Raw genomic sequence first — 19,193 nt, 5'->3', positions numbered from 1 at the left:
TATTACTGAGAATAGTTAAGTCATTCATGGTTCTTCATTGAACAATATTGCTGTCACTACATCCTCCTGGTTCAGTTCGCTTCATTATACATCAGTTCATGTAAATTTCTCCTTGTTTTTCTGAAGTCATCCTGCTTATCATTTCTTATAGCACAATAATATTCTACATATATCACATCAAATACCATAGCTTGTTTAGCTATTCCCCATCCCTTTGATTTCCAGTTCTTGATGATGATATTTGTCCTTCATTCTCCAAGAAGACCATGACATGAGGGAGGTGATGCCATGACAAGCACATGTTTGGTTTTGAGCAAAGGGATGTTGTGCTAAGTCACCAGCCTCACTTTCTCCTCCAGAGCCATCTGGGTCCAGTGACCAGATATGAAACAGGATGACTGGAGATGACCCTTGAAGCAAAGCAATGAGGATTAAGTGACTTATAGTAAGTTTCTGAGACTGAATTTGAACTCTCTTCTTCCTGTCTCCAAGGTCAGTGCTCTATCCAATGCACCACCTAGCTGCCCTTTTTCAATTCTTAGCTACCACCAAAAGAGCTATTATAGATATTTTTGAATAAATGGATCATTTTCCCCTTTTCTTGGTATGTCTTTGGGATACAGACCTAGCAGTAATATTGTTACATCATCAAAGGATATGCAGTTTTATATAGTCCTTTGGACAAAAATTCAAACTGCTTTCCAGAATGGTTAGATTAGTTCACAACTCCACCAACAGTACATGTGTCCCAGTTTTTCCATATCCCCTCTAACATCCAATACTTTCCTTTTTGTCATATTAGCTACTCTGATAGGTATGAAATAGTACAATAGAGTTGTTTTGATTTGCATTTCTCTGATAAATAATGGTTTAAAGCATTTTTTCATATAACTATAGTTAGCTTTGATTTCTTTGTCTAAAAACTATTTGATCATATCCTTTGATCATTTCTCAACTGGGGAATCAGTTGTATTTTTATAATTTTAACTCAGTTCTCTATATGTTTGAGATATGAGGCCTTTATCAAAGATATTTGTTGCAAAACTTCGCATCCCCTCCAGTTTTCTGCTTTCCTTATAATTTTGCTTGCATTAGTTTTGTTTGTGCAAAATCTTTTTCATTATATAATCAAAAGTATCTATTTTGTATTTTATAATCCTCTCATTATATTCTTTGGTTCCAAATTCTTCTCTTATCCACAAATCTGACAGATAAACTATTCTATGCTCTCTTAATTTGCTTATAGTATCACCCTTTATGTCTACCTATTTTGCCCTTTTCTTTTCTATATGTTGTGAGATGTTGGTCTATACCTAGTTTCTGTTATACTGTTTTCCAGTCTTCCAAGCAGTTTTTGTCAAATAATAAGTTTTTGTTCCAAAGGGCTTGGATCTTTGGATATATCATATAATAGATTATATTGTTATTTACTATACTGTACTATGTATGTAATCTAGCCCCACTGATCCACTACTCTATTTGTTAACCAGTATCAGATTTTTTGATAATTACTGCTTTATAAGAAACAGTTTGAGATCTGATATTGTTAGACCTTTCTTTCAAATTTTTTTATTGATTCCCTTGATATTCTTTTTTTTGTGTTTTTGTAAGGCAAATAGGGTTAAGTGGCTTGCCCAAGACCACACAGCTAGGTAATTATTAAGTGTCTGAGACCGCATTTGAACGCAGGTACTCCTGACTCCAGGGTCGGTGCTTTATCCACTGCGCCACCTAGATGCCCCCGATTCCCTTGATATTCTTGAGAAGATCTTCCATATGAATTTTGCTATTATTTTTCCTAGCTCAATAAAAATATTTTAATAGCTTGATTGGTTTGACACAATAAATAAATTAATTTGGTAGAATTGTCATTTTTATTACATTCATTCAAGTCTATACATGGAGCAATTAATATTTTTCCAGTTGTTTAGATCTGACTTTAGTTGTGTGAAAAGCGTTCTATAGTTATGTTCATGTAGTTCCTAGATTTGTCTTAGCAGGTAGAATCCCAAGTGTTTATTGTCTGTTGTTATTTTAAATGGAATTTCTTTTAATTCTTGTAGCTGAATGTTGTTGGTAATATAAAGATGATATATGCGGGTTTATTTTGAATCCCACAGTTTTACTAAACTTGTTATTAATTTCAAGTATCTTTTTAGGTAATTTAGTTGATTCTCTAGGATTTTCCAAGGATAACATCATATCACCTGCAAAACGATAGTTTTTCCCTCATTGCCTATTCTAATTTCTTTTTCTTCTCTTATTGTTATAACTAACATTTCTGGTACAATATTAAATAATAGTAGTTATAATGAGCATTCTTGCTTTATCCCTGGTTTTATTGGAAAGACTTCTAACTTATCCCCAATACAAATAATGCCTGCAGATGATTTTAGATAAATGTTGCTTATCATTTTAAGGCAAGATCTATTTATTCCTATACTCTCTAGTATTTTTAATAGGAATGGGTACTATATTTTGTCAAATACTTTTTCTGCACCTATTGAGACAGTTATATAATTTCTGTTGATTTTGTTATTAATATGGTCAATTGTGCTGACAGTTTTCCTCATTTTGAACCAGCTCTGCATTCTTGGTATAGATCCCACCTGATCACAGTTTATGATCTCTATGATCTATTGCTATAGTATCTTTGCTAGTATTTTATTTAATTTTATTGCATCAATATTGATTAGATAAAATGGTTTATAATTTTCTTTCTCTGTTTTGACTCTTCTTGGTTTGGATATCCGTACTATATTTCTGTCATAAAAGAAATTTGGTAAGACTACTTCTTTGCCTATTTTTCCCAATAGTTTAAATGGTATTGGAATTAATTGTTCTTTAAATGTTTGCAGTCCTGGGATTTTTTTCTTAGGAAATTCATTGATGACTTGTTCAATTTCTTTTTCTAAGATTGGGGTACTGAAGTATTTTTTTCTTCTTCTGTTCATCTGGGTAATTTATGTTTTGTAGATATTCATCCATTTCACCTAAATTCCATCTTGATGATTTAAGAAGATTTCATAAAGCTGTGAAGGGAAACTTCATAGCTAGCTTTGAAACTGAATATGCATCCATGTCATCACTAGTCAACATTTATAAGCCTGCTACCTAAAACATCTTCCTTGGTTCTAAAGGAGCCAGAAATCTCATGGTCCCAGATATACATGTGTACATCAGTCTTAACTGGCTTGACTTTGGACCCATCCATCTCTGTGTTCATTTATTTTTGTTTACCATCAAAGTGAATATCAAATTTGTCCCTCACATTTGTTACTTAATAACTTTCTCTTTCTCTTTTAGGTCCCTTGACACTATAATGGCAAACTTTAAGGGCCATGCCCTCCCAGGGAGTTTCTTCTTGATCTTTGGGATCTGGTGGTCATTGAAATACTCATTCAGATACATGAATCAGAATGGAAAAAACAGAAAGATGAACTACTACTATAGAAAGATCGAGATCATCGATGGAGGGGTCAGAGTCTTCTTTGCTATAATTGGTAAGGGAAGGAGGAAGACCTGGAAAGTAGATGTTCTTCCATTAAAAGAAATGCTGCAAATAGGAGCTGCCACTCAGTCAGTGATATATTCCTACCACCTAGCACAGTGCTGAGCATATATCAGGTGCTTGACAAATACTTGTTAAATTGAATTTAATTCAGCTCATCACACAAGTCTTTTCGGGTTAGAAGGATCTGTCAGAAATTATACAAAGTGGACTCTTGTAATGATTGTAATTTTAGGCTGTAGGACATAATACAGTGAGAAGCACCGTGACTTAGGATAGAAAACCAGAACTGTAATCAGGAAATTGGAAATTCAAGTCTTGTTTCTGACTCTCCCTAGCTGAGTGACACTGCACAAGGCTCTTGCTTTTTCAGTGACTCAGGAAGCTCTTTTAGGGCTATAAGTTAAAGATCAGCTGCTGACTGGCATTGATCAGAAAAGGAAGCAGCATGGGACAGTGGAAAGAGTACTAATGATGCCTGTCCTTCGTTCTCGAAGAAGTCCACAACATCAGGGAGGTGATAACATGAAAACACATGAATTGGATTTGAGTGAGTAGGTGCTATGCTAAGTCACTGCCTCACTTTATCCCCCAGAGCCAGATATGACTCAGGAGATGGGCCTAGATGTGAGGCAGTCACAATTGAGTGCCAAACCCAACTGGATTTGAACTCAGGTCCTCCTGATTTCAGGAGTGCTGCTCTAATCCACTGTGCCACCCAACTGCCAATTCACTGCACACTGCACATGCAGATTTACAATACACATAGAGATTTACAATCTCTTGATTTGAAGTACTAGATTTGTGGCCTTGGGAAATTTACTTAACCTTTCTCAGCCTCGGTTTCCTTATTTACAAAATGAGGGAGCTGTACTCTAAGACCCCTTTTCATTCTGGATCTAGGATGTAGCAGGTGTACAGTTTTAAGACTCTGTATATATGAGTCTATAAATTTACCAAACACTGCTAGGAACCAAGGAAACAAATACTGTGCAAGAGTTCTCATACTGCAGAGACTAAAAATAAAATCTTAAACATACTATTATTCAATCAATAAACATTTATGAAATAGATACTAATGGGTGAAACCCTGTGCTAAGTGCTTAGGAATACAAACTAAAAATGAAACATCCTCTGAGGACATTGACTCAGGGCACTGTAACTGAAGAGAACCAAAGGAAAAAGAACATAGTCTCTGCCCTAGGGGAGTTTAGAGTCTACCAGATTACTGGATTTAAGAATTCTTACCAATTCAAATCTGGTCTCAGACACTTAATAATTACCTAGCTGTGTGGCCTTGGGCAAGCCACTTAACCCCATTTGTTTTGCAAAAACCTAACAAATAAAAAAAAAAAAAGAATTCTTACCAAGCTTGAAATTTAGGATTGTCATTATACAAAGTAAGTCAATGAGTCCTGAGGAGATTCTAAGTGAAGGAGTAATTAGGGTCAGTTTTGGACTAATTGTCTTTTTCTTTTTCATTTATTTCTACATTTATTCCATTATTTCTGTAATACATACTAGAAAAGATTTGGATCTTGAGTAGCTAACATCCACATCAATTAAGACATCCCATGTCCCAAGCAAGAGAGGCAAGAGGACCAGTAGGTCATGAATGGACAATCAATAGAAGGAATCTATAGGAGCTATTCAATAATAGTATGTGAAAGGTTTTCCTTTCCCAAGGATGAGAGACTGGCTCATTGTTGGTCCTCTTCTCCATTGTCTGGGGAAGAACTACATTTGCAACAATTAATCCAGTCCAAGGGGCAGCTAGGTGGCAAAGTGGATAGAGCACCAGCTCTGGAGTCAGGAGTACCTGAGTTCAAATCCGGCCTCAGACACTTAATAATTACTTAGCTGTGTGGCCTTGGGCAAGCCACTTAACCCCGTTTGCCTTGCAAAAACCTAAAAAAGGAAAAAAAAAGAAACAATCCAGTCCAACAAAACATTTATTAACCATCTACTATGCTATGCTATATGCTGGAGAAAACAGGTCAGAATGAAAATCCATGCCTTTTCTCAAGGAGCTTACAATCTACTATAATAAGGAAATCATGATAATCGAAGGAGAAAGGAGAAAGGAGAAAGCTCTAATAACTGTAGGGATCAAAAAGGTGAAATGGTCCATGAACTGAATGTTAAAAGGAGCTAGGGATGCTAAAAAGTGGAGGTGAGAAGGGGGCACTTTCAAGATGTGGGGCAACAGCCTGGCCCAGAGGAGGGATGTGTTGATGATGATGATAATGATGATGTTTGCCCTTCACTCTTTTATTTATTTATTTATTTTAAGATTTTATTTATTTTGAGTTTTACAATTTTCCCCCAATTTTTCTTCCCCTGCTGCACCACCCCCCCAAGGCAGTCTGTTAATCTTTACAATGTTTACATGGTATCCATTGATCTAAGTTGAATGAGATGAGAGAGAACTCATATCCTTAAGGAAGAGATAGCAGAAATACATAATAAGATAATGATTTTTAGGGGCAGCTAGGTGGCATAGTGGATAAAGCACCGGCCCTGGAGTCAGGAGTACCTGGGTTCAAATCCAGCCTCAGACACTTAATAATTACCTAGCTGTGTGGCCTTGGGCAAGCCACTTAACCCTTTTGCCTTGCAAAAACCTAATAAATAAATAAATAAATGAATGAATGAATGAATGAATGAATGAATAAGTGAATGAATGAATAAATAAATAAATAAAGTAAAGGTAATAGTTTTTGGTCTTTGTTCAAACTCCACGATTCTTTCTCTGGATACAGCTGGTATTCTCCATCGCAGTTACTCCAAAATGTCCCTGATTATTGCATTGATGGAATGAGCAAGTCCATCAAGGTTGATCATCACTCCCATGTTGCTGTTAGGGTGTACAGTGTCTTTTTGGTTCTGCTCATCTCGCTCAGCATCAGTTCAAGATATTTATTTCTAAAATCTTTATTAAGACAGCCCAAGCTGACATATAGTAGGTACTTAATAAATGTTTATTACTTTGGTTACTACTTTTTTAAAATATTTCACCTAAATTTCCAAGTCAACAGAGAACCCTCTTTTATAACAGGAATTTATTTTAAGAGAAAAATGAAGGAGTTGATTTAAAAATTCAGGAAAACCCATCATTGATAGACATTGGCAGAAAGTCTGGCAGTATGTGCCGTTCCATATCTGTGGACTTCTCACTTTTGTGGAGAAGTGGGGGAAACTTGTTTTCTCATCTCTTCTTTGAGACCAAGCTTGTTTGTTATTCTTTTTTTTTTAACTTTGATTTTCTATCATGGTTGCTCATTCCATTTACAAGGTGGTGGTTGAGTATTACATCGTTTTCTTGACTTTGCTTACCTCACTTTGAATTAGTGATTATGAAGAACTAACTAGGTTCCCTGCTATGGGGCAGCAAAGTGTTAAAAGTGGATCCAGTGCTAAGCCTGGGGTCAGGATGACTCACCTTCTGAGTTCTAATCCAGCCTAGTACCTGTGTGACTCTGGACAAATAATGTAGGCCTATTTGACTCAGTTTCCTCCTCTGTAAATTGAGCTAGGGAATCAAATTCCAAATACTTCAGTAGTCTTGCCAGGAAAACCTCAAATGAGATCATGAAGAATTAGATGCAACTGAAATAACTTAATATTGCTATACCAAGCACAGGGGGATACAAAGAAAGGCAAAACCTCTACTTTTTTGCTCCCAAGTAGTATCATTTTACAATGGTAGGGGAGAAAAATAGGAAAATCTGATACTTAAGAAGAGTTAATGGAAGATAATTCCTGAGGGAAAGACTCCAGTGGCTGATGGGACTGCTAAAGACTTCTTGCAAGAGCTGGGATTTGGGCTTACTCTTTATTTATTTAATATTTATTTATTGTCATTTTGTACAAACAATTTTTTTATGCATTAATAAAATATTCTTGTTTAAGAGTAAACAAAATACCCCCCCAAAAGTATAGACTCACTTGAGCGATAAAGTAAAGGGGAAAGAAAAAATTAAAATTAAAAAAAATTAATAGTAATAATTGTAGTTATGGCCAGGTGGCGCAGTGGATGGAACACCAGCCCTGGAGCCAGGAGCACCCAAGCCCATATCCAGCCCCATACACCCAACAATCACCCACCTGTGTGACATGCAAGCCACCCCAACCCCACTGCCCTGCATAAACCCCCCCCCAAAAAAGAAAAAAAAGACCTAAAATAAAATAAAATAGTAATAATAGTAGGGGAGGCTGGGTGGCGGACTGAGCACTGGCCCTTGAGCCAGGAGCACCCAGGTCCAAATCCGGCCTCAAACACCCAACAATCACCCTGCTATGCAGCCCCAGGCAGGCCACCCAGCCCCATTTGCCCTGCAGCCCCCCAAAATAATAATAATAATAAATGTGCTTCAGTCTGTGTTCCAACACCACCAACTCTGTCATGGGTGGATCACATTCTTTATGATAAGTCCATGGCAAAAGTTACTTCCATATTTTTACACCATTGCCATTGCTGATCGCAACTCCCTCCTTTCTTATTTCTCCACTACCATGTACTATATTTTCTCTCTCCTTTCACTCTGACTCTGCTGTAGGGTAGCTGAGTGACAGAGCAGACAGATCCCTGGCCCTGGGGCCAAGAGGCCCAGAGCCCCTCAGGCCCAGCATCTACCTGGCCCTATGGTCCCAGATAGGCCATCCAATCCCAGCCCCTTGCAAGAAGTAAAAAAAGAAAATGTGTTATATCTGACCACTCTCCCCCCATGGTCCATCCTCTCTTCCTTCATTCACATCCCCCCCTTCCCCCTGTCCCCCCCCCCTCCTTCTAACTCCAGGTGTCTATACCCCATTGAGTATATATGCTGTTTCCTCTCCTAGACACCTCTGATAAGAGCGAAGGTTCCCTCATTCCCCCTCACCTTCCCACCTTCCATATCATTGCAATAGCTCATTGTAATAAAAAAAATCTTATTATATGAAATATCTTAGCCTATTCCACCTCTCCTTTCCCTTACTCCCATTACATTTCCCTTTTAGCCATTGACCCTATTTTTATGATATATTATATCTTCAAATTCAGCTTTCTCCTGTGCTTCCATCTATAAAATCTTCTTCTACCTACTCTATTAACTGAGAAGGTTCATATGAGTATTATCAGTGTCATTTTTCTATACAGGAATACATGTAATTCATCATCATTAAGTCCCTCATATTTTCCCCTTCTCCTCCAATCTCTATGCTTCACCTGAGTCCTGTATTTGAAGATCAAACCTTCTGTTCACCTCTGGCCATTCCAACAGGAACATTTGAAATTCCCCTGGTTCATTGAAAGTCCATCTTTTTCCCTGGAAGAGGACATTCAGTTTTGCTGAGTAGTTGATTCTTGGTTGCATTCTAAGCTCTTTTGCCTTCTGGTATATTATATTCCAAGCCCTATGAGCTTTTACTATAGCTGCTGCTAAGTCCTGTGTGATCCTGATTGCAGCTCCACGGTATTTAAATTGTGTCCTTCTGGCTGCTTGTAATATTTTCTCTTTGACTTGGGAGTTCTGGAACTTGGCTATAATATTCCTGGGGATTGGTTTTTGGGGATCTCTTTCTCAGGGAGATCGGTGGATTCTTTCCATTTCTATTTTTCCCTCTGCTTCTAGGATATCAGGGAAATTTTCCTGTGGTCTTTGAAAATGATGTCAAGGCTCTTTTCCCGATCATGACTTTCAGGTATTCCAATAATTTTTAAATTATCTTTCCTAATTCTGTTTTCCATATCAGTTGTTTTTTCAGTGAGATGTTTCACATTTTCTTTTAATTTTTCATTCTTTTGGTTTTGAAGTATTGAGTTCTGATTTCTCGTAAATTCATCAATCTTCCTGAGTTCTATTCTTTGTCTGAAGGATTTGTTTTCCTCAGAGAGCTTTCTTATCTCTTTTTCCATCTGGCCAATTCTGCTTTTTATTTATTTGTTTGTTTGTTTGTTTGTTTTTGCAAGGCAAATGAGGTTAAGTGGCTTGCCCAAGGCCACACAGCTAGGTAATTATTAAGTGTCTGCAACTGGATTTGAACCCAGGTACTCCTGACTCCAAGGCTGGTGCTTTATCCACGGTGCCACCTAGCCACCCCAATTCTGCTTTTTAAAGCATTCTTCTCCTCAATAACTTTTTGAACTGTTTCATCCATTTGATCTAAGCTGGTTTTTAGCATGCTATTTTCTTCAGCATTTTTTTGGATTTCCTTGACTAAGCTGCTGACTTCATTTTCATGTTTTTCCTGCATCTCTCTCATTTCTTTTCCCAGTTTTTCTTATAACTCCATTTGATTTTCCAAGTCTTTTTTGAGCTCTGTCACAGCCTGAGCCCAATTTCTGTTTTTCTTGGAGTCTTTAGATGCAGGAGTTTGTGCTTCCTCATCTTCAGACTGAGTGTTTTGATCCTTCTTGTGCTCACAGGCAAAATATTTCTCAATGGTGTTCCTCTTGTTTCTCTGCTTGCTCATTTTCCCAGCCTTAGTCTGTTTTTGGGGTGCTTCCTGAGCTTTTGGGACACTTCCACAAGGGTCTCAGTGTGTGAGGCTCTGTCCTCCCTCCTGGTCTATGAATGACCATATGCGCCCTCCTCTGCCATGGGGCTGAGGTGGGGGGCCCTTTCTGTTCTATTTGGGTGGGGGGCCTGGACTGTGATCAGGATCTGAATGTGGTCAGAACCCCAGAGTCCTGTTCCAGGGGCAGAGGACAGAGCTCTGCAGTCTCTCTCTCTTCACTCCCCTCCCTAGGTTCAATGGGCTCATGCCCTGGGGGCTCCTGCTTTCCGGCTCCACTTGCTTCTGTTTCCTGGATCTGGACTGCCTTGGCCAAGCTGCTTGCTGTGTGCCCTGAGGGCTGGGCATCACATGCTCACTGTGACAGAGGTCCCCCTGCTGCTCCCCCAAGTTGTGCCCGGTGCTCCCAGTGTGTAGGTCAGGAATCTCCCCCAATGCTGTGAGCCACCGCTCCCAGCACCCTGGGGCTGCCTCCGGGAAGATGAAGTTCTTTCGCTCTGGCAGGCGCCCCTCCAACTCTGGGGAGCAAAGCCTTTCTTCTCTTTTCCAGGTTACCTTGAGTAGGAGAACTGCCTCACTGGGTCCCTCTGTGGGTTCTGTCTCTCGAAAATTTAGAGTCCTTAGTTTAGAAGTTTTATGAGAGAGCACCTAAGACATGATCCTCTCTTGCCACCATCTTGCCTCCACCCCCTGCCCTTCACTCTTTAAAAAGATCATGACATCACATCAGGGTGGTGATGCCATGACATGCACATGAATTGGATTTGATTGAGGGGTTGCTGCACTAAGTCACCAGCCTCACTTTTTTCTCGAGAGCCATCTGGATCTAGTGGCCAGATACGAATCAAAATTACTGGAGATGGTCCTGTATGTGAAGCAATCAGGGTTAAGTGACTTGCCCAAGATCACACAACTAATAAGTATCAAGCTTCTGAGGCTGGATTTGAATTCCTGTCCTGAATCCAAGGCCACTGCTCTATCCACTGCTCCACCTAGCTGCCCTGGGAGGTTACATAGTGAATTCGAGAAGGGGAATATTGTGAAAATCTAGAAAAGGAGGTTGAAACCAGTTTGCAAAGGGCTTTAAATTCAAAGCTAAGAAGTTTCATATTATTTTCCTAGAAGCAATAGGGAGACACTGAGGTTCTTGAGAAAGGAAATGATCAGATTTATACTTAGGAAGATAATTTTTGCAGTTTTTTTTTTTTTTGGTAAAGGAATTAGAGAAGGGAATACTTGGAATCTAGTACATCTAATAGGCTGCTGCCGTCATTTAAGTAAGGGGTGAAAAGCACCTGAATAAGGAATGAACAGGGAAAGGGAAACATGAGAGATGTAGAAAAAGTAAAAACAGCAAGTCTTTGCAACTGTGAGAGACTAGCAATAGAAGCTTCCCCAATAAGGCACAGTTCTTGCCTTCCAGGGACATTTGCTGTAATGGGAGAAAAGGAAGACTATGACACATTTGTATATAATTCTAACTCATGACAGAATGTGATCAATGCAAAAGGAGAGATTCAAAGAACTATAAGCAATTTGAGAAGGAAGAACTTCCTTCTACATGAGGGCATCTAGGGAAGGCTTCAAGAAAGGTATCCAAGCTGAAACTTCAAGGAAGGACAGGCAGAAATAGGAGAGACAGCAGACTGAAACAAGAGAGGAAGAAACAAGGATAAAAGATGGATAGTAATTTACATTAGCTGGAAAGTGGAGCAGATTAGGGGAAATAGTGGGAAATGTTTCTCATAAAGGTAGTTTGGATTCATTCAAATTGCAGAGGAGGATCATGGAAGCCTAGATCATGACTTTATACTAAATTTGGTATATAGAAAATGGAGGTTTTTTGAGCAGAGGTATAATATAGTACAAGCGGTTCATTGGAAAGATTACTCAAATAACATGAAAGATAGATCAAAAAGGAAAAAAATTGGACAGGAAGAATGATTAGGAAGTTGTTGCCACAGTCAGTTATGAAGTGTTTCCTCAGGGCATCCCTGATAGGGTGTTATTGAGGGATTAAGTAAAGTACCTTTCCATGACTTGTGTCTAGTTGATATTCTCTACCATTTGTCATATTTGGCCTAGGAGTACTCTGAAAATAGAAACTGAGGCAGAGATCATGACAATCCTTTGGTCATATGTTGAATCTGGCTCACACGTGTCTGATTGATCCCATACTCTTAGTTTGTTCTGTCCCTCCTTCCTTCATTATTGGATTTGTTGAGCTCCACCTTCTGCTACTCTGAGAAAAAGATTAAAAACTTCAGGGTGTTCACACAGACAAACAAGCATAAATGTTTAATTTCCCTCTAAAAGTAGCTCCTCATACAACAAAAATTAGGGCTCAGTCTCCTGCAACACCTTAATCCCTACTACCTTCTCCCCATCCCCCAGCTACAGGGTCACTCCTTTTTCCTTCATTCGCTTCCTTGTTTCCTACCAGGGATCCTCGCAGAGCAGTTTGTTCCAGATGGGCCTCACCTACACCTATACAATGACCATGACTGGATAAAACTTATGAACTGGCAGCACTGCACCATGTATCTATTCTATGGGCTCTCTGGCTTCATAGACATGCTCACTTTTCTCTTCCCTGTTATTCCTCTGGGACTAGATCGGCTTCTGATGTCCACAGCTGGAATCATTGAAGGCAAGTAGGAGGAGGGAAAAGGGAAGGAACAAAGAATACTTATCCACATGGGTCTTCAAAAGAACAAAATACAACACACCACATGGCTCACTCACAAAATTGTGATTGTTGTTCCATTATTTCAGTCATGTCCAACTCTTCATAATCCCATTTGGGGTTTTCTTGGCAAAGATACTGGAGTGGTTTGCCATTTCCTTCTCAGCTCATTTTACAGATGAGGAAACTGAGACACAGTTAAGTGACTTGTCTAGGGTTACACAACTAGTAAGTGTCTGAGACCAGATTTGAAGTCAGGGAGATGAGTCTTCCCTATACACTATGCTCCCTAGCTGCCCCACCCACAAAATATTTGACTAGAAAATTTCATTTCCAGGACCCACAAAGGACCTAAATAAATAGGATAAACTTCATAATATAGATTAGAAAAAGATATTTCTAAAAATTTGGGCTATCAATCCTTTCCTCTCATCTTACCCCAGTTTAAAAAAAAGGGGCAGCAAGTTTAGTGAAGGTCACTGAACAAAGCTGATTATTCACTGGGAAAGAGTAACCCTATCCACAGTTCTTTTGCAAAGGAAGATGACCTTTTGGGATTGCCTATAGGCATTTTTCTTAGGGGTGAGGCCATGTCTTTTAATATGTCAGACTTCTTTCCCAAATTACTCTTCCCAAGCCTGCTAGAGGACATGACTGTAAAAGGATTGAGAAAGACTGTATCTGTGTCCCTGAGTTTAAGTTTGCAGTTGTCCATGAGTCTGGTCACAACATGAATATATTGGGCAGAGTGACAATCTGGACAGAATAAAGCCTTGTGGTTTAAATTGAGAAAAATCTCTGAGTAATATAATATTTATTAACAGAGACATGCTTCCCACCAATACAGGGCTCGGTGGATTGCCTCCATTTATACCATAGACCTCAAGCAAAAGGACAATTCCCCTTCTAAAAGTTTTGGGGAGTACAGGACAAAAGAACAGAAATGGTAGATGGTTGGCTAGAAGTTTGATAATGGGGGCTAACCACACCCCCCCCCTCCCCCATGAGAATAAGAAGTACTCATTTTCTGAGTCTAAGTATGATCTAGTAAACTAGATATTTGGATAGCAAACCAGATATCCTTGAAGGATTGCTTGGTGGTATAAAGCTATTAAACTCCCTTTGTGTTCACACTCCCCAGTTCAATTAAGTTCCTTGAGGCAGGACTTAACTCATTACAGGCAGGCTGAATTTTGAACTAAGATCAGAGACAAACAACCATGCCTTAAGCAGTTACAGGACAAAATCAGCTACTTGAAAATAGGATCAATAAGAAAATGAGACAGGGTCAATTCAATATTCTCAGTGGACAGATACAAAGGGAGAAAAAATGGCCTTTGCCCTCGGAGAGTTTATACATAATCTATTGGGAGAACACTAACACATGGAAACACTTAATAAAACCTACAAAGTCATGAACAAGTGAAATGCTCACTAAAATGGTTCAGGGCTTAAAGGGCTCTATAAGTGAAAGAAATATGACTAGAATGGAGGATTGAATTAATTAAGGAAGGCCAGGCTTGGGATGTTGTCAGAGAGGAGGAAGAGTGGTACCTGAAGAAGAGCAAAGTAGGAAGGGCATCCTGGTATTGTGAAGCAATCCAAGAAAGATTTGAATGAAGAAAGGAACAACTCATTATGGTTGTGATTTGCTTTGTGTCAGGTATTCTCTTCTATTACCATGTCCATAATCGGCCACTGTTGGACCAGCATATCCACTTTCTCCTGTTATATACGTTGGCTGGAGGAGTCATTTGCACCTTCATTGAAATTTTCCTCAGGGACAACATTGTTTTGGAGCTCTTCCGAGCCAGCCTTGTTACTGCCCATGGCACCTGGTTCTGGCAGGTAAGTCCACAGGAGAATGCCTCTCAGGCTTGTGGCAGGACAAGAGAGTAAGGACCACTATGGTGGGTGAGGAAATCATGGACAGGCATTGTAGGAGATGGCTAAGTTGAATCATGGCAATCTCAGACCTATCAGCAAATGTTCAGCAATACCAATAAACTGGAAACTCCCCCTCCCCCTGTGTCCCTACCCCATCTGAATCCTACTCACCAAGAGTCTGCTACTGCTAAGTGAGAGCCTGGGCAAGTCATATTGCTGCCCAATTATACTTCTACCTTTCCAGTAAAGATTATGATCAAGGACACATCTGTCTTTCCTGTTTGCTACAAATTCCAAGAAATGACTCTGGAATTTCCCTTTAAATAAGCCTTAGTTAAAACCAGATTCAGAAGAAAGAAGTTTTGAAGAGCAGCCCTTGTGTACCAATGGCAAAGACCCAGGTAGTTTCTGAGGGTGAGGTGGTAATGAGGGCTTTCTCTCTGTGATTTTCCCAGATTGGCTTTGTGCTGTATCCTCCTTCTGGGGGTCCTGCATGGGACCAAACATCTCACAATAACATCATGTTTATCACCATGTGTTTCTGCTGGCACTGCCTAGCTGCTGTGATCATTGTAGCCATCAACTTCTCTCTGGTTTGTGGGTATGTATGAGAGGAAACATGCTGAACACTACCCACTACCCCACTGCCAGCTGCCTCCCAATTCCTTTTTAACAGGCCTAACTCCTACCCTAGCCTTGTCATTCAGCCACAGAACTCTATTGGGTGGAAATATTTGCAGTTCTTAGGATCTTTGCCTTATCATAAATAATCACCCCTATGTTTGGGTTTTTATCTGGCATCTCATCTCCCCAGTGCAAGATATACTGAAGCTTATCCTCTAGACCAGGGGTAGGGAACATCTGGCCTGTGGGCCATATAAGGCTTGCAAAATGGCAATATTCGATAAATCTAGGAGCTCTTTAGCAGGCTAATTTTTAAATTGATAATTTCATGCCATGAATGATGGCATAAATCTCCAAATGGCCCTTCACAGGAAAAAGGTTCCCCATCACTGCTCTAGACACAGAGTCCCAAGAAAGACAGATGAAAAGGAGTGAAAGTGGGCATTCTCTTTGTTTTATCACCTAACTTCCTTAAGGCCTCTCTAGCTGTGTGACCTTGGGCAAGTCACTTAGTTACATAGGGCTAGCATAGTGCCTGACAAGTAGTAAGTGCTTAATAAGTGCTTATTCCTTTCCCTCCCCCACTTTGGTCGAGAGGCAGAGTTCATTTTTCTGGTAGATTTACTATTTTTCATGAATCCTCTCTTGTAGTCTAGTAAATCGGTTGAAGAGATTCAGAGGTGAAGAACACATTGGGATTAAAAAGTTGACATCAGATTCCAACTCTCAGGCAGCACTTCTGAATGACACAGATGAAGAGTAAGCCTCGAGGACTGAGGGGAACCCACCGTGAACCCAAGCAGCTCGGGGAGAGCCTCCTCTTCCCTTCACGTTTCTTATCCTCAGCTCTGCAACAACTACACAGTTCTCAGAAACCCGACATCTTCATTCTTGGGCTTTGCAAAAGTTGTGGAATTCAGAAGGACAGTGGCTTTTGATTATTGGGAGGTTGACATTGTTCTTGTCTTTTTAAAATACACTGACGCATGTTTGTGGCCTAAGGCACCGTCCAGAAATGATTGCCTTCCTTCCACTATATTTAGTTTCTCTGCCTCTCTTGAGTCATTGGGACTGGGGAATACTTTGTCTTGTAGAAAAATAGGAATTGTATTCAAACTCAGGGATAAATTGGTAATGTATATTCTTAGCCCCAGTGAACCAAGACTATATTAGGGGCCTTCTGTATGTCTCAGTGAGTTGATTTTTAAAAATTATCAACCAATTCTCTTTTGTGTTATATCATTTATATTAAAAGATTAAAGAAATTATTTTCACAAAGAGCAAATCTATGTTGTTTGGGAAGATAAATTATTGCATCTAAGCACTCAAAGACCCATTAGAGATCAAGAAATCAAAAGTAAGCATTTGTTAAACACTATGTACTAGACACTATGCTAAGTGCTGAGGAGACAAAAAAAAAAAACAGATCCAAAAGGTCACTGTCTTATGGGGGAAACAACAGCAAATACCTATAAACAAGCTTTCTCCCTCTCTTTGTATATACATATATGAGAGAGAAAATAGAAATATAAAAGGAAAAGTGAGAATTAAGAGGGGTTAGAGGGGACAGCTAGTTGGCACAGTGGATAGAGCACCAGTCCTGGAGTCAGGAGGGTCTGAGTTCAAATGTGACCTCAAACACTTAATAATTATCTAGTTGTGTGACCTTGGGCAAGTCACTTAACCCCATTGCCTTGCAAAACCCCAAAAATAAAAAATAAATTTAAAAAAAGAGGTTGGGAAAGGCTTCTTGTAGAATATGGGATTTAAACTGAGATCTGACAGATGCCAGAGAAACTAGGAGTTGGAGATAAGGAAGGAGAGTATTCCAGTCATGGGAACAGTTGTAGAAAATATCCTTGAGATGGCCATTGTCACTGGGTCAAAGAATACCCACTTGGCAGGGGAGAATTGGAAAAGTGGGTGGGAACTAGGTTATGAAGGAGTTTGAACATCAAACAGGATTTTGGTTTTGATCCCAGAAGTGATAAGGAGCCACCAGAGATCTGCACTTTAGGAAAATCACTCTGATGGCTGAATGGAGGATGGATCAGAATGGGGAGATGTAAGGCAGGCAGACCCACATATCATAATAATTCAAGCATGGAGTAATGAAGGCCTACTCCCAGTGTGGTGGCATTATCATAGGAGAGGGTAAATCATTTCAAGAAATGTTGTAAGGTGGGTCTTGAAAACAGATTGGACAAGGGGGTAGGTAGATGGGGTAAGAGATTGTGAGGATTTGAGGAGAACACTAGATTATGTACCTAGAAGACTCAGAAGATGATGGTGCCCTCAACAGTAACAGGGAAGTTTGGAGGAGGGAGAGTATGTGTTTAGGGAGAAAGATAATGAGGTTAGCTTTGGACACACTGAGTTTATGATGCAAATTGGACACCTGATTCAACATGTAAGTCTTAAAGAGAAATACAGAGATCCAAGATGGTAGAACAGCAGAGAGGGTACAGCTAGATAAGTAGATTTGAAAATCATCCACATAAAGATAACAATTAAATCCATGGGAAGCGATGAAACCACCAAGTGAAATAAATAGACTAGAAGGAGAAGAGAAGGTTAAAGATGCCAGGCCATATGTACAAGAAGATTAGACCGGGGCAGCTAGGTGGTGCAGTGAATAGAGCACTGGCCTTGGAGTCAGGAGTACCTGAGTTCAAATCTGGCCTCAGACATTTAATAATTACCTAGCCGTGTGGCCTTGGGCAAGCCACTTAACCCTGTTTGCCTTGCAAAATCTAAAAAAAACCAAAACAACAAGAAGATTAGACCTTCCCGGGGGGGGGCGGCTAGGTGGTGCAGTGGATAAAGCACTGGACCTGGAGTCAGGAGTACCTGGGTTCAAATGTGATCTCAGACACTCTTACTAATTACCTAGCTGTGTGGCCTTGGGCAAGCCACTTAACCTTAACCCCGTTTGCCTTGCAAATAAAAAAAACAAAAAAAAAAAGATTAGACCTTCTCCAATCCTGAGACTTTCATACCTCTCCAAAACAGAAATTATGTGCCAAAGACAAAGCAACCTCAGCTGTCTTCATATTCTAGGATACCCATAATCCAGAATTAAAACAATAACAACAAAATCTCATGAATTGACATACTGACCTCAAGCTAACTCAGCATATAGGTCAAGGCATACAGCAATTCTCCCCCACCCAGCACCCCCTTTCCAGTACCATGAAGATCATGGTTCTAGGCTGTGGAAATCTAGGCAAAGACAATCAGCTCTACCACCACCTTTCAGAAATACCAAGAGCTATAACTCCATAGCAATAGCACTGCAGAACTCTGAAATGCCAGGGCAAACAACTCCATAAAAGTAGCCCTGGGGCAGACAACCTCATATTATCAGTGCTGCAAAACTCAGAACTGCCAATGCTGAGCCAAAGAATTAAGGAATAGACGGAACAGGACAGGACACCATGACAAAATACTATGTATATGAGGATTGTGTCACACACCACTATGTCTGTCCATCCAAAAGGTACTTAGGGGGGTGGCTAGGTGGCACAGTGGATAGAGCACTGGCTCTGGAGTCAGGAGTTCAAATCCGACCTCAGACACCTATTAATTACCTAGCTGTGTGGCCTTGGGCAAGCCACTTAACCCCATTGCATTGCAAAAAACCTAAAAATTAAAAGAAAATTTAAAAATAGGGACTGACTTCAATCTGAGGTAAATGATCAATGGTTTCATCATTGATTAATGATGGTCTGTTGAGAATAAGTGTTCAGTCCATCTCTCCAGGATCTTGCCCTTATCACTAATCAATGTGGCTCCATCAGCATTGAGTAGTTGAGATGCATTATATGTCTCTGGCCCATAAATAGTCTTCAGGGAATCATAAAGTTTGGATTGTTACTATCAATGTAAAACTGAATTTTATCAGCCTTCTTACTGAGCCCAAAATCCTACATCTCTCTTACCTTCACTGGTACTTCACTTTTGATGGAGCTAAATTCTGCCTTCCTA

General features: G+C 39.8%; 1 protein-coding gene across 3 annotated transcripts in view; it reads left to right on the top strand.

Moving 5' to 3' along the window:
• The window catches only part of TMEM45B (transmembrane protein 45B), a 38,666-nt gene extending 22,185 nt beyond the window's left edge, over positions 1-16,481 (top strand). For 2 of the 3 annotated variants that reach the window (XM_074216316.1, XM_074216315.1), the window contains 5 exons: positions 3,307-3,503; positions 12,453-12,659; positions 14,359-14,543; positions 15,038-15,183; positions 15,858-16,481. In XM_074216316.1, coding sequence (XP_074072417.1) covers positions 3,323-3,503; positions 12,453-12,659; positions 14,359-14,543; positions 15,038-15,183; positions 15,858-15,969 — 831 coding nt within the window. In that variant the 5' untranslated portion in view covers positions 3,307-3,322 and the 3' untranslated portion in view covers positions 15,970-16,481. Of the gene's footprint in view, positions 1-359; positions 446-3,306; positions 3,504-12,452; positions 12,660-14,358; positions 14,544-15,037; positions 15,184-15,857 lie in introns of all 3 variants that reach the window. The other variant, XM_074216317.1, reaches the window with a different exon arrangement.
• The last annotated feature ends 2,712 nt before the right edge of the window (positions 16,482-19,193 follow it).

This window comes from Macrotis lagotis, chromosome 1, assembly GCF_037893015.1.
Source record: "Macrotis lagotis isolate mMagLag1 chromosome 1, bilby.v1.9.chrom.fasta, whole genome shotgun sequence".
Classification (NCBI taxonomy): domain Eukaryota; kingdom Metazoa; phylum Chordata; class Mammalia; order Peramelemorphia; family Peramelidae; genus Macrotis; species Macrotis lagotis.
The sequence above is the reverse complement of the archived record's forward strand: the minus strand, read 5'-3'. Positions and strand labels throughout refer to the sequence as shown.